Below are 12,469 nucleotides of genomic sequence, written 5' to 3'. Positions count from 1 at the left end.
AAATACTTTTAAGCTTCAATGTCTCACAAGTGCAATTATCACTTTGTATAATACATTCTGTTTCAATTCACAAGCAATGTTTTGTTAAAACATGTCTCGCTTTCGTTTAATGTCAGTTATTTAATTTCAAAGATAATTCAATTTATTAATAGACCTGCCTTATTTATCTTTTATCTAATAATTTATTAGCAATAGTTATATTTGCTTTAATTATTTTTAAGTATTAGGTAATCTCTTAAGGGACATAAAATTGCACAGAACAAAATTGAGAACACAGATTGTAAAAATTTTGGGATTAAAGTACGGTATGAAGCACTGGTACTTTGGGAGCGTCATCCGTAAAATTTACTTAACCATAAAAATGCATTCTTTATGTAAAGCAATGTAACGTAATTTTTACTGTAGAATATATATTTAATTAGAGTGATTCAGGGATTTTTCAGTAATTATTTCTGTGAAAATTAATGTATATCAGATTTTTTGCTTTGTAACATGTTCCACTAAAAATAGAACATACGGTAAAAATTTTCAGCACCCTGAGAGCCGGTACTTTTTAAAGTAATTTGATTCGGAATATTTTTCAATGCCGGAATAAATTTAGTATTTATTTATATCTTATCTATTTTCTCCAACTGTTGATTTAAAATCATTTCAGAAATCTCAAATTTTCTTTATGTTATGTTCTTTTTTTCTCAATAATATTCTGTATGCTGATTGAAAGAGTGATATCTAATAATTAATAGAATGACTTATTTTTTTGATGAGAAAGTAACTTTTAGAACGTTAGTGCAGAGAACACGAAAGATACACAAAATACTCGAACGTACCTAAAACTTATTGATGAAAAACAAAACATGAAGTCACGAGGAAAAACAAACATAACAGTTAGGTAAACCTTTTTGTATGATTTTACTATTATTTCCTTGACCAGTTTTTCAAATAGAGTAATGTGTTCGTACTGCATTACATTATAACTAAAAACATTTTTACCCTGATGTTTTTAGATGGAAAGTGTTGTGTTAGCCTGGTTTGGGATCTTAATTTAATGTTCTTGGTATTCTAAATATGATATCGTTATTTAACAAGAGTATATCCTGAAGTACCTATGATGTACCCCAATAGCAAATTATGCACAGAGAAAAACCAATTCTGGTCTTTTTACCGTGCGGTATGGTCATGATATTTCTGTTAGATAAAAAAAAAGCATATTTTTTGTTAATAAAATCACAATATAAGGTTTTTTAAACCACAATATTCTTATCATATGGTAATGGATTACAAGAAATTCTTGTTCTCCCATGGACCATCTTATCACCACATTTTCAGGGAAAAATACAAAAATGAGAAGTAAAGCCAACTTTACGGTTTTATACAAGTTCTAAGTTATCATGATAAAATTAAAAAATTTTACCACATTAACGAATTTTTTCTTATATTGCAGAACCATATTTTATTGTTAATTTTAATAAATAAATACCAAGGTGTTTCAGAAAAAATTACCGAGTTTTATAGTGTTCTCATCTAGCTAGAAACATGATAAATGTTACCATATTCTAGTTGCTTTAATCATACTTTTTTGATCAGTGTACTTTGATCAGTGTACGAAGTTTCTTTCGCTGTGTTCACGATGAATACTCCTTTTTATCTAATTGACGTCCAAAATCCCAAAATCTGAGTTTTTGTTTCCCAGGTTGAATAAAACTACCCATTGAAGAAATTAAAAGTGGCAATGACATCTGAATCCCTAACCATCGAGTCTCACAATGCTAGAAAGTTCCATGAGCTTGTTTAAAATAACCTATCAACGTTCTAATACTCCTCAGATCTCAAAAATCTATTTTCTAACCGTCATTGAACAGACGACCCAATGTTCGAGTTAACGACTTCTAATGTTCAACTCCGTACCTTTGCAATTTCGAACCCAATCCAGAAGACTGGATAAAATATTGGTGAAAATTTGCATTCGTGGAATACTTTTTTGATGGAACTAACCAGCATTTGCGTTAGTCTGACAGCAAGGGAAGTGAAAACCATGATCCGTCTACTACTGCGGATATTTTACGTCAGCACTGTGGTCAGTGTGAGCCGGGTGCGGAGTTTGCATCGATCAGCCATGGCTCGGATTAGAACATTGTTCGCCTAATTGGAAGATCACCTCAACGCTCTATCCGAGCCACCACAGCTCTTATAGGTTTTTTTTCTTGCTGGGAAAGAGCTATATAAATCATTTCCTCCAGATCCACAATCATGCAATCTCACAATATCGACAAGTCAGAAAAGGTCCATCAGCATCTTTTATAATCAATTCCAAAAGGAATTAAAGCTTTATTAAAAGCAAAAAGTAGAAAAATAAGGTATAAATGGATGGTAAAGTGAAAACATTCGATCAGCCATTTACAGTTTTGAAGTTGTTTTAAATAGTGTAGCAAAAAAATTTTAAATATATTCTAAAATACATTTTTCGAAGGAAATATTTAAAGCTTCATGTCAATACTATCAACGTTAGGTAAATAATAATATCAAGTTATAATAAACAGAAATCATAAACTTACCAGCAAAATATGCTACACAGGCAGAAAGCACAATGGTAACAAAGGCAAGAGCAAAAGTTGCTATTTTCCACGTACACTTTCTACTACAGTTTTTTCTAAAATGGAACCTGGACGAAGCCATAGCAGCTGTAGCCGAAAATGCTGAGGTTGCTTTAAAAGGCCTTCTAGTTGCTGTAGTTGGAGGTGCTGTAGGTGGCTGGATCAGTTGAGGATTGACACAGTTTGTTATAGGAACCATCGGTCCCGTTGTGGAGCTCGGTGTACTGCAGAATACTGGAATAGGATTACTGTAAGTTGCTCCAGTATTGCTGGAGCTGGTGCTGTTGTTCGTGGTTGCAGATATAGTGGTAGCTACTGTCGTAGAAGAATGTAGGCTTCCTATTGGAATGTCTTTATTTGGTAGGTTCGGTGGTTTGCTTGAATTTAAATCGCCATGCTGCAGTGATGGTGTTTGTTGAGGAGGCGAGTATATTCTGCAAAACAAAAATGGCATTTTGTATTCTTCTTCAACATAAGTAGTAAAAATTTTTTTAAAAAAGCATTTCTTAAGCATTCGCTATGATCAATTTAAAAATTGGTGATTTGCTTAAATAATAATTTTGAATACACTTTTATCGCAAACTTCATAATAATATACTCAATCCCAAAAAGTTAGTTTAACAGATTTGAGCTAATATGTTGAAATTTCAGTTTCCAGTGCTCCTTTTTGTTAAACTTATACAACATAAAGAAATAAAATTGAGAATCTGAAATATACTAAAAAAGGACTTAAGAATATGCGCAATTTCACGTTGAACACTATCTGGTAGAAAAAAATGGTTTCTGATTTTTTTTAACTCGATATTTTTTTCAAGGGAACTTGTCAACTGAACACGCAGAAAATTAACTAATGACAATTAAACGCATTTTTCTCTTTCAATTTTTATCTCATTATGTAATCCAGCATTTCCATGATTTTTCTTCCTATAATATAAGTTATTAAGAGAGAATAGATGAGATTTCTTTTCTAAAAAGCCGTACTTAAAGCATAAGATCTCTTATATTTTAGAGTTGTTAATAGAAGTATTTTCCTTCATTACAAGGTAAATACCAATTAAAAAACTGTAGCTCACTTAAAACGCACCTTTTTAAATAAAAAAGTTCAAAGTTTTCCATATTTAAACATATGGATATTGATTTAAGTATTAAACTATGCAATATATCATGTTGTATGTAATACTAAACAATTGCTATTTCATAGTTAATATCTATATTATTATTATACTATGTTATTAATATTGGTATTTTACAGTTATAGCTATTTTATAGTTATTTTATATATTTCACTTAGCATTTCTTAACTTAGTTACATCTAGAAAATGCCAAAAAGGGAATAAATTATTTTTTGAAATAGTTTCTTTTTTAATTTTAAATCCATTGAAACAAATTACATTACACGCAGGAAAAAAAATTGAGGCAGAAATATACCGAAAGAAAAATTGATAAGTATCTTTTAATTTATTTCCTTCGTATTGTCTGTCATCTAATCAGTTGAAATTGTTAAAAAGAAAAATAATTACAATATATAAAAGAAACCCTAACAGAAAATCTGATAATGTCCGAAAGGGTCAACAGTAATAGCTCCTGAACTAAAATTCGAGAGCTAGAGAACACCATTTCACTACATCATTTAGATAGGTGAAACATCGAATCGGGCATAATCCTGAGATCTATGATTTTTCAGAAGAAAACAAAAATTGACACAGTTGGAAGTTTATTAATTTTTAATCACTTTATTTTTTAGCTTAGTCACGTCTCTTGAAAATACCAAAAGATTGAATTCCTATCATAGATAGTTTAATTTATCTTCCAAATCCAACGATACCTGGTCCGTGCCCCTCAAAAAAGAAAGCCGCAAGAAAATCTTTCAAAAGAAAAATTATGAAGTATCTCTAACCCCACCCCGTATCGTCTGTCATCTAGTTATTTGAAATGGTTAAAAAGTTTTTCAAAAGTTCGTGAGCTAGAAAACACAATTTCACTCTTCCTTAAAAGTAGAACAAATGAAATGAAACATCAAGTCTGATAATAACCCTGAAGTCTGCAGTTTTCTAGAAGAAAATAAAAATTATCACAGTTCAAAATTTAATAATTTTTAATAACTTTATTTCTTACTTTAGTTACATCTATAGAAACTATCAAAAAATCTAATTCCTATTGCAGATAGTTTATTTCCTCTTCCAAATCCAACAATAGTGGATACGTGACTCTCAAGAAAAAACGCAAGCAAGAAAATCATTGAAAAGAAAAATTATGAAGTATCTCTAACTCCACTTCGTATCGTCTGTCATCTAATCGTTTGAAATGGTTAAAAAGAAAAATAATAACGCAAAGTAAAAGGAAACTCTAACAGAAAAACCGATAATGTTCGAAAGGAATGCCATAATAGCTCCTGAACTTCTCTACAAAAGTTCGCGAGCTAGAAAACACAATTTCACTATTCCTTAAAAGTAGAACGAGTGAAGTGAAACATCAAGTCTGACATAACCCTGAGATCTACGGTTTTCTAGAAGAAAACACAAAAATAACACAGTTGAAAAATCTATCTTAGATAAGGGAATATTTTTTGCTATGCTTTCAAATGCATTTTATCGGTACTGACAGAAGGAGAAAATTGCAATGCAGCTTTGCCAGGAACATCTGTTAAAAAAAGAGTATATGCTTCACGAGCAAAAAATATCGTTTTTTTCAAAGTTTTCTATTAATGTGAAATATCTCTGATAGTTGTTTTAAATTGAGCCAAAGTAGCATTTGTAGATTTTGAAGTTTGATACGTTGCCTTTTAACAAAATGAACAAATAAATTGCCTTTTACATTGCAATTTACTATAAGATTTTAAAAATTTTAAGTGGCCTCATAAACTTTCAAGTCAAAAAAATGTAAACCTCAACATGCAGCATTTCAAAACACTTGTACTTCTAAATGACATAAACGTTATTTTCGGAAATAAAATTAAACATAATAAGAAATAATTTAGACTTTGGAAAATTTAATATTACAAAAATATTTCTTCCATTTTTAAAATAGCTAAAAGAAAAGCAAAAGAGAAGTGTTTGAGATTTAACGTACATGAGTTCCTGAAAACATTTGGACTTTTTACCTAATAATTGATTTATAAAATAAAATCATAAAGGTTTCACTTGATTTTAAATACCTCTTTAAAAATGCATGCATTAATTTTTAAATGAAACTCTTTTTTTTAAATTTAAAATCAACTTTTTAGCGTCATACATTTTAATAATTTTACTAATTTTTAAGAAAAGACTATAATGACGTATGACTTATAGTTGTTTGAATAACGCATAAATTAAGACTCATATCATGGAACTCATTTTTATGCGTTCAACGTTCTATATGTTCATACCATTTAAAAAACATTTTCGTTTATGCTTACTAATTAGAAAAAATATATTTAGCGAATAGCAATTATGAGTTATAGCTACAAGAAAAAGCAATATTTAATATTTATGTTATTGAAGTCGTTATCGCGTGTTCTACAATCTATTTGCTCATAACATTAAAAAAAAATCATGTGTAATATAAAGGACTTATAACACTATAATATAATAACACTTATAATAATTAAATTTCTTTTTCGTGTGAATTTTTTTTTATTTGGAACAATATATTTAACGAATGATAATTTCAAAAGTTTAAAATTATTACTTCTAATATTTGTTTTTTTTTTTTTATCTAAACTTAAAATTCTAGAATTCTTAGAAGCTTAAAATTCTTAGAAGCTTAAAATGTGTTGTGATAAATTTTGATGAATTCACAATTTAATAAAATTTGGTCAAAAAATAAAGTAAAAAATATTAAACTTGCAAAACAAATAAACATCTTATTAAAAAAACCTTGTGCATTTGCTTATGATTAAATTTAAAACGTACTTATTGAAAGCACAAGACCTTTTGATTACAATGGAAACAAATAATCAATATAACTGCTTGCTTCCATTGTACAGCCATAATCTAAAAAAAAGAAGTAAGTACTAATGTGATAAGTACTTATCATGAAATAAATTATTTTATGTCGTAAATTTAAGCTTGAATGAGCATAAAAATTCGTTTTATATCATGTTAAAATTAGGAAACAGAAAATGGAAAAAAAGAAATTTATGTACCGTATTTTTTATGATTTTAAATAAGGATTGATGTTAAATTACGTAAGTTGCAGTGAAGACAGCCGAATCTAAGCAATGTATTTTAATTGAATGCATATGAAAAGTTACATAGTATTACATAATTTAATAACATTGTTTCTTATAAATAATGAACAGAAGAATTAAAAAACACAGAAAGGTTTTACAAATTTCAAAAGTTATATTTACTCAAATTAAAATTGACTTTTATGTTTATAAAAATTAATTAACGTTTCGTAAGCCTTGTGGTTATTCTTATTAAAGTTGTATAAAATATTTCAAGCAACTCCCTTTAATATCAGATATATTAATAAATTATGTTTAAAATCTGGATATAAAGCAGTAATTCAAAACGCTTGTAACTAATTATTCATTTGAAGTTAATTTTACGTTATTTATTTTTTATTTTGTAACATTATTATCAAAAATACTAAATCTTTCATGAAAAAGGCATTAAATATTTAAAATATAATGATTCTATTTATTCTGTTTCTTACAATTGCACAAAGTTGGTTTAAAATATTCGCTTGCTTTTTAAGGATAATTTTTGTTTGTTATTGAAATATTCTAGATAAGAACCATTACGGTATTTAAAATAAATTGTTTTTAATCTTTTTATTTATCAGTCATTGCTTTTATTAATAACAATTATTTAGACATATTTCATTAAAATTATATTAAATATTTAAACTGCATTGATTCTGCCTAAAATTCTGTTTCTTGCAATTGCCTACAAAAGTTGGTTTAAGTTACTTCGCTATCTTTTAATGATAATTTTTGTTTGTTATTGGAAGCTTTTTGAAACAAGTCATTGAAATAATAAAAATAAATTAATTTAAAACATTTTATTAATGAATATTATCAGTGTATTTTATGAACCTAAGTCTTATTATAAGTTTCTATTTCTCTTTCGTAACATAAACTCACTGAAATATTCATATCATCATCTTCTACTGAAAGAAAAAAAACTTCCCTAAGATAGTAACAATAATTTACGTCAGTACATGTTGTAATGTTGCGAAGTAGTGTTGATTGATACTACCTGATACCTATACTACCTGATTGAGACTACCCGATTGAGGGGGGGGGATAAATCGAGTAAATCAATAGCCTCCGAGTAAGTAAAATATATTTTTATTTACATTTAGTCTTCATGCTGTTATGACTACCTATTCATGTCACTGCAGTTTTCTACTTGTTTTTTGAAAAATTGATTTTTAGCATTACACAGTTAGCAAAATTATATATTGCAGCGCACTGTTACAAATTCCCCTTTCTTTTTTAGGACTTTCCTTGTATGTTTGATAGTTTAAAGCTGTTTTGTTTACAAAACAGTTTTCTTCTGTTCTTCCTCCCAATCATAAACTGATTTAAACCATCAGTTCCTTGCAGTTTTTCCCTACAACACTGCATTTCTCAACTTTCTTTTACGATAAATCATTTTACGATTTTTTTCCATACTTGTTCTTATTGTCAGCAGTTAATTTTAATATGGTTCAACTGAAACTGCGATTCAATTTCATTTTGAAATTTATTCTTTACCTAATTATTTATATTCCTTTAGATATAATTTTTCGCCAGACATTTTTATACTGGTAGATTATAACAGGCGTGAGTATTTTTACACAAAAATATTACTTCACTAAGTAAGACTTTAAAGATTAAAACATTATCAGATTTTTCATCATACTGAGACACTTGAGTAGCTCAGAGGATAGAGCGCTCACCTTTCAATGAAGTGACGCAGGTTCGAATCCCAGTGTCCACAGGTTGTAGGAATGAATGTTGCCTTCAGCTCTCACTTACTACAGCACATTACTGACATAGAATTTTTCGTTAAAACGACGGAGTTAATGGGCTCCTTATGTTGAGTTAGCAAAAGCATGCTTTTAATGCAACCTCATATGTCCTCATGTCATACATGCTCATAGTTATGAATACTCATCGAGTCATAATTTTCCATTTATATTTTGCAATAGATAAGTAGAAAACTGTGGTAAAGTTTTTATTTTCTATTAATGTTTTGTTTTCTAAAATTTGGGTCAGAGATATTTTACAGTCGAGAGACTTTACTTTGAATTTCTCAAACACTGAATTTAACGTAACACTAATAAAAGAAAATAAAGCGGAATAATCGTAATAATAACCAATTTTTTCTGCACCTTAATGATACTGCGATTAGTAAGGAAAGTTTTGAGCATTCACTGCGATGCTATGCAAAATCTCTTAATTAGCTGTTCTTCGCTTATGAATTACAAGTTTGTCGTTATAAATTGTCAGATTTGAGTTGTCGGTATCAACTCCTTATTTATATTCATCAGTTCTCAAGTAAACAAAAATATGCTTTTAATTATACTCATTTTCTTATTCACGTATGCGTACATTCATATTAACGCCAGAGCAAATATTTAAAATTTTTTGAAAAAACAATTTATTGCTTGTACTGAAATATAACAATGTTCTGAATTATAAAACAGAATGGAAGAGTAAATTTATCTGAATACATGGTTTTTATGCATAAACTGAATTATAATTTTTAAAATTACCAAATTTTACCAAATTTTCTACATTTTAACACACATAATAAAACTATACACTGTTAGAAATTTCTCGGAAAAAATTGTTTAATAACAAGTTGTAGAATGGTTATTTAACCATATTTAATCAAAATGGTAAAATAACAATAAATAAATGGTAATCAAACTGATAATTGTGAGAAAAACTATTTATTAACTACTTTCACCTAATACGGTTAAACAACCAGAATTTTATAGCACTAACTAGAACTACCTAATGAAGCTACTTAGCTCTTTGCAATTGCGTACCAATCATAGCCTGGCAGACTTATCTGTCAATCTCATGACCGGCAGAAATGGAGTTCGAGTCCTAGTGTTAACACAACAATATTTTCTCCATTCCGTTCCACACGTGAAGAATTTCCAGTGTCCGGCACTCTCCAATGCCCATTACCTTACGAAAAGCGGAGCTCCTATGTATAGTTAAATAATAAACTTTTTTTTGCGTTTTTGAAAAGTGCTAGTTGTAAATGGTTGAAAAACCGTATAGTTTTGTATTCACGGTTTTATAACCATACTTTTTAAAAATGGTTTCAAAACCATAAAGGAAAAAAAATGTTCTGTCCCGTAAACTTTACGGTTAATCAGATGGACAGACAGCTACCAGTTATTTTACCATAATCTTAGAAGGAAAATTTTAACAGTGTACATTGTAATTAATTTTACAAACTATTACCAAAACGCGTCGGAAGAAACTATCGAAATTTTTAATACTCCCATTGAGTTAGAAACACGGTATATTTTACCATAGTCTGCTAGTTTTGACCATAATTTCTTCTCGGTGCAATGTTTAAAATATTAGACAAAGCAACTCATTAAAGTAAAAAAAAAAGAACAGTTGTTGATAAAAAGAAAACTGCAAATATTTTTCCTTCATATTTCTTACCAAATATTTTTAATGCTATCTTTTTCGTATAAAAGGAAAAAAATCTCATAATTTCCTAATATTCAAGTTGCGTCCAAAAATATTTCTTTTACACGTGATACCACCCCATATTAAGTTCGCTTTAGTTGAGGGAAGACAAAAAAAGGGATGTTGAACATCACAGCCAATGTAGCATAAAACTAAGCGTGGAAGTTCGGAATTGAACCATTAATCTTCAAAATTTCGCTTTTTTTCTCACTACATTAATTTCCTCTGCCTCTTTCTGTGCCCTTCTTTAGTGTCACATAATAACCGTGCTCCGTAAAAAGCCAGAAACAAATGGTAGAAATTTCTTGAAGGAAAACGAGGAAACTGGTGCTCAAGTACGTCAGGACTTTATAGGAGGCACTATGAATGGAGCTTAATCTTCAGGGGAATAACCTGTCATACCTGTAATCGGCCCATCGCCTTTTAAAGTGCCTAGCAATTTAAAAATATATAGCTCTCCGAAATAAAAAAAAATAAGTGAGATACTTTATATTTTTTATGAAACTGTGATATACAATCTAGTGTTCTTTTTTTGTTGAAAAAATTTGAAACGACTGGAAAAAGCGGGAAGGTTAAGACTTCGTACGACCAGTTCTGGAAAATAGCTGTAACTATAGTTTGGCAGAGAACCTAAAAGATAATAGTATGGAACAGAAATGGAAGTATTTCTTTTTTTCCTTGGCATTCTTTCAATTTTTATATCAGCTACATCCTTTATACTTTTATAAGTATAGAGATCAGGGTTGAATATATTGAAAATTTTTTGTGAAGATATTTTTTTTGAGAATTGTGTTTTCTTAAATTAATTTGTAATAATAAGCAATACTTTAAAGTTAAATTATTTATTCCTAAAAATTATTCGTTCATTTTTGTTTGCATAATTTCAAATAGATTATCGAAATTATAATTTTTTTTTTTAAATTCTAGAGTAGAAATCTATTTGATTTTCTCGTCCAAATTTATTCTCTTCCTTGTTTACTTATTCATAATCAAGATCAGGGTTGAATATATTTAAAAAAATTTTGTAAAGAAATTTTTTATTTTTAAGTTTTCTTTCGTAAATAAAATTGTAATAATAGGCAAAACTTTTAAATTATTTTTAATGGTTCAAAATTACTATTTTTCTTTTTTTTTGTACAATTTAAAATAGGTTATCATAATCATAATTTTTTTTAACATTTCTAGAGTAGAAATCTACCTGATTTCCAAGTCCAAATTTATTATTTTCTTCGTTTACGCACTCATAATAGGAATCAGAGTTGAATACATTTTATATCCTGAATATATTTAAAATATTTTGGAGTTTCATTTCGTAACTGAATTTTAATTAATAAACAAAACTTTTTAATTATTTTTAATGATTCAAAATTATTATTTTTCCTTTTTATATAATGTGAAATAGGTTGTGGAGACCAAACGCTCTTTTTTTTTAATTTTTAAAGAAAAAATTCAGACTGATTTCTGTATTCAAAGTCATTTCTTAATTCGTTTACGTATTCATACTAGTGATCAGGGTTGAATACATTTTAAACATTTTTAAGATATCTGTTATTTTGGAGTTTTCTTTTGTAACTGAATTTGTAATAATAAGCAAAACTTTTAAATTAATTTTTATGACAAAATATTATTATATTTCCATTTTTGTATAATTTAAATTGGGTTATCAAAATCATACATCGTTTTTCTTAATTTCTAAACAGAAATCTAACTGATTTCCAAGTTCAAATTCATTTCTTCCTGTTCTTAAGTTTTCATAATTGATCAGGGTTGAATATATTTTAAAGCTAATTTCGGTTGAAGATAATGTTATTTTGGAGTTTTCTTTCGAAAAATAAATTGTAGTAGGTACGTAGCAAAATTTTAAATTATTTTTTTTATGGTTAAAATTTTTATTTTTTCTTCTCTTGTATAATCCAAAGTGAGTAATTGAAATAATATATTTTAATAAATAATAAATTTTAAAAGATGAAATCGAACTGATTTCTACATTCAAATTTATTTCTTCCTTTATTTACGCTTTCATAACTAAACAAATATCTTTAACATCTGCGAAGAATATTTTACACGGAGGAAAAAATTCCGGTAAAATTACCGTTCTTTATGGACATTTCTGGTAAAAAAATATTCAAATAATGGTAATATTCAATATTCAAATAATGGTAATTTCAAATAATAGTAAACCAGAACGATGTGTTTACTAAATATTTTATTTGTACAAATGAAGAAAATAAACTAAAGTTAAAATAAT

The 12,469-nt window shown here is 28.1% G+C and overlaps 1 protein-coding gene across 4 annotated transcripts in view; it reads right to left on the bottom strand.

The window, feature by feature from the left end:
• Positions 1-12,469, bottom strand: part of LOC107438670 (teneurin-m) — a 487,196-nt gene that overhangs the window by 212,257 nt on the left and 262,470 nt on the right. For all 4 annotated transcript variants that reach the window (XM_087165593.1, XM_087165588.1, XM_043039103.3 and 1 more), the window contains one exon: positions 2,553-3,025. In XM_087165593.1, the coding sequence (XP_087021719.1) occupies positions 2,553-3,025 (473 nt within the window). The remainder of the gene's footprint in view (positions 1-2,552; positions 3,026-12,469) is intronic.

The sequence above is a fragment of the Parasteatoda tepidariorum genome, chromosome 1 (genome assembly GCF_982258835.1).
Source record: "Parasteatoda tepidariorum strain Cologne lab strain chromosome 1, Ptep-v5.0, whole genome shotgun sequence".
Classification (NCBI taxonomy): Eukaryota; Metazoa; Arthropoda; class Arachnida; order Araneae; family Theridiidae; genus Parasteatoda; species Parasteatoda tepidariorum.
This window is presented reverse-complemented; position numbering and strand designations above follow the sequence as displayed.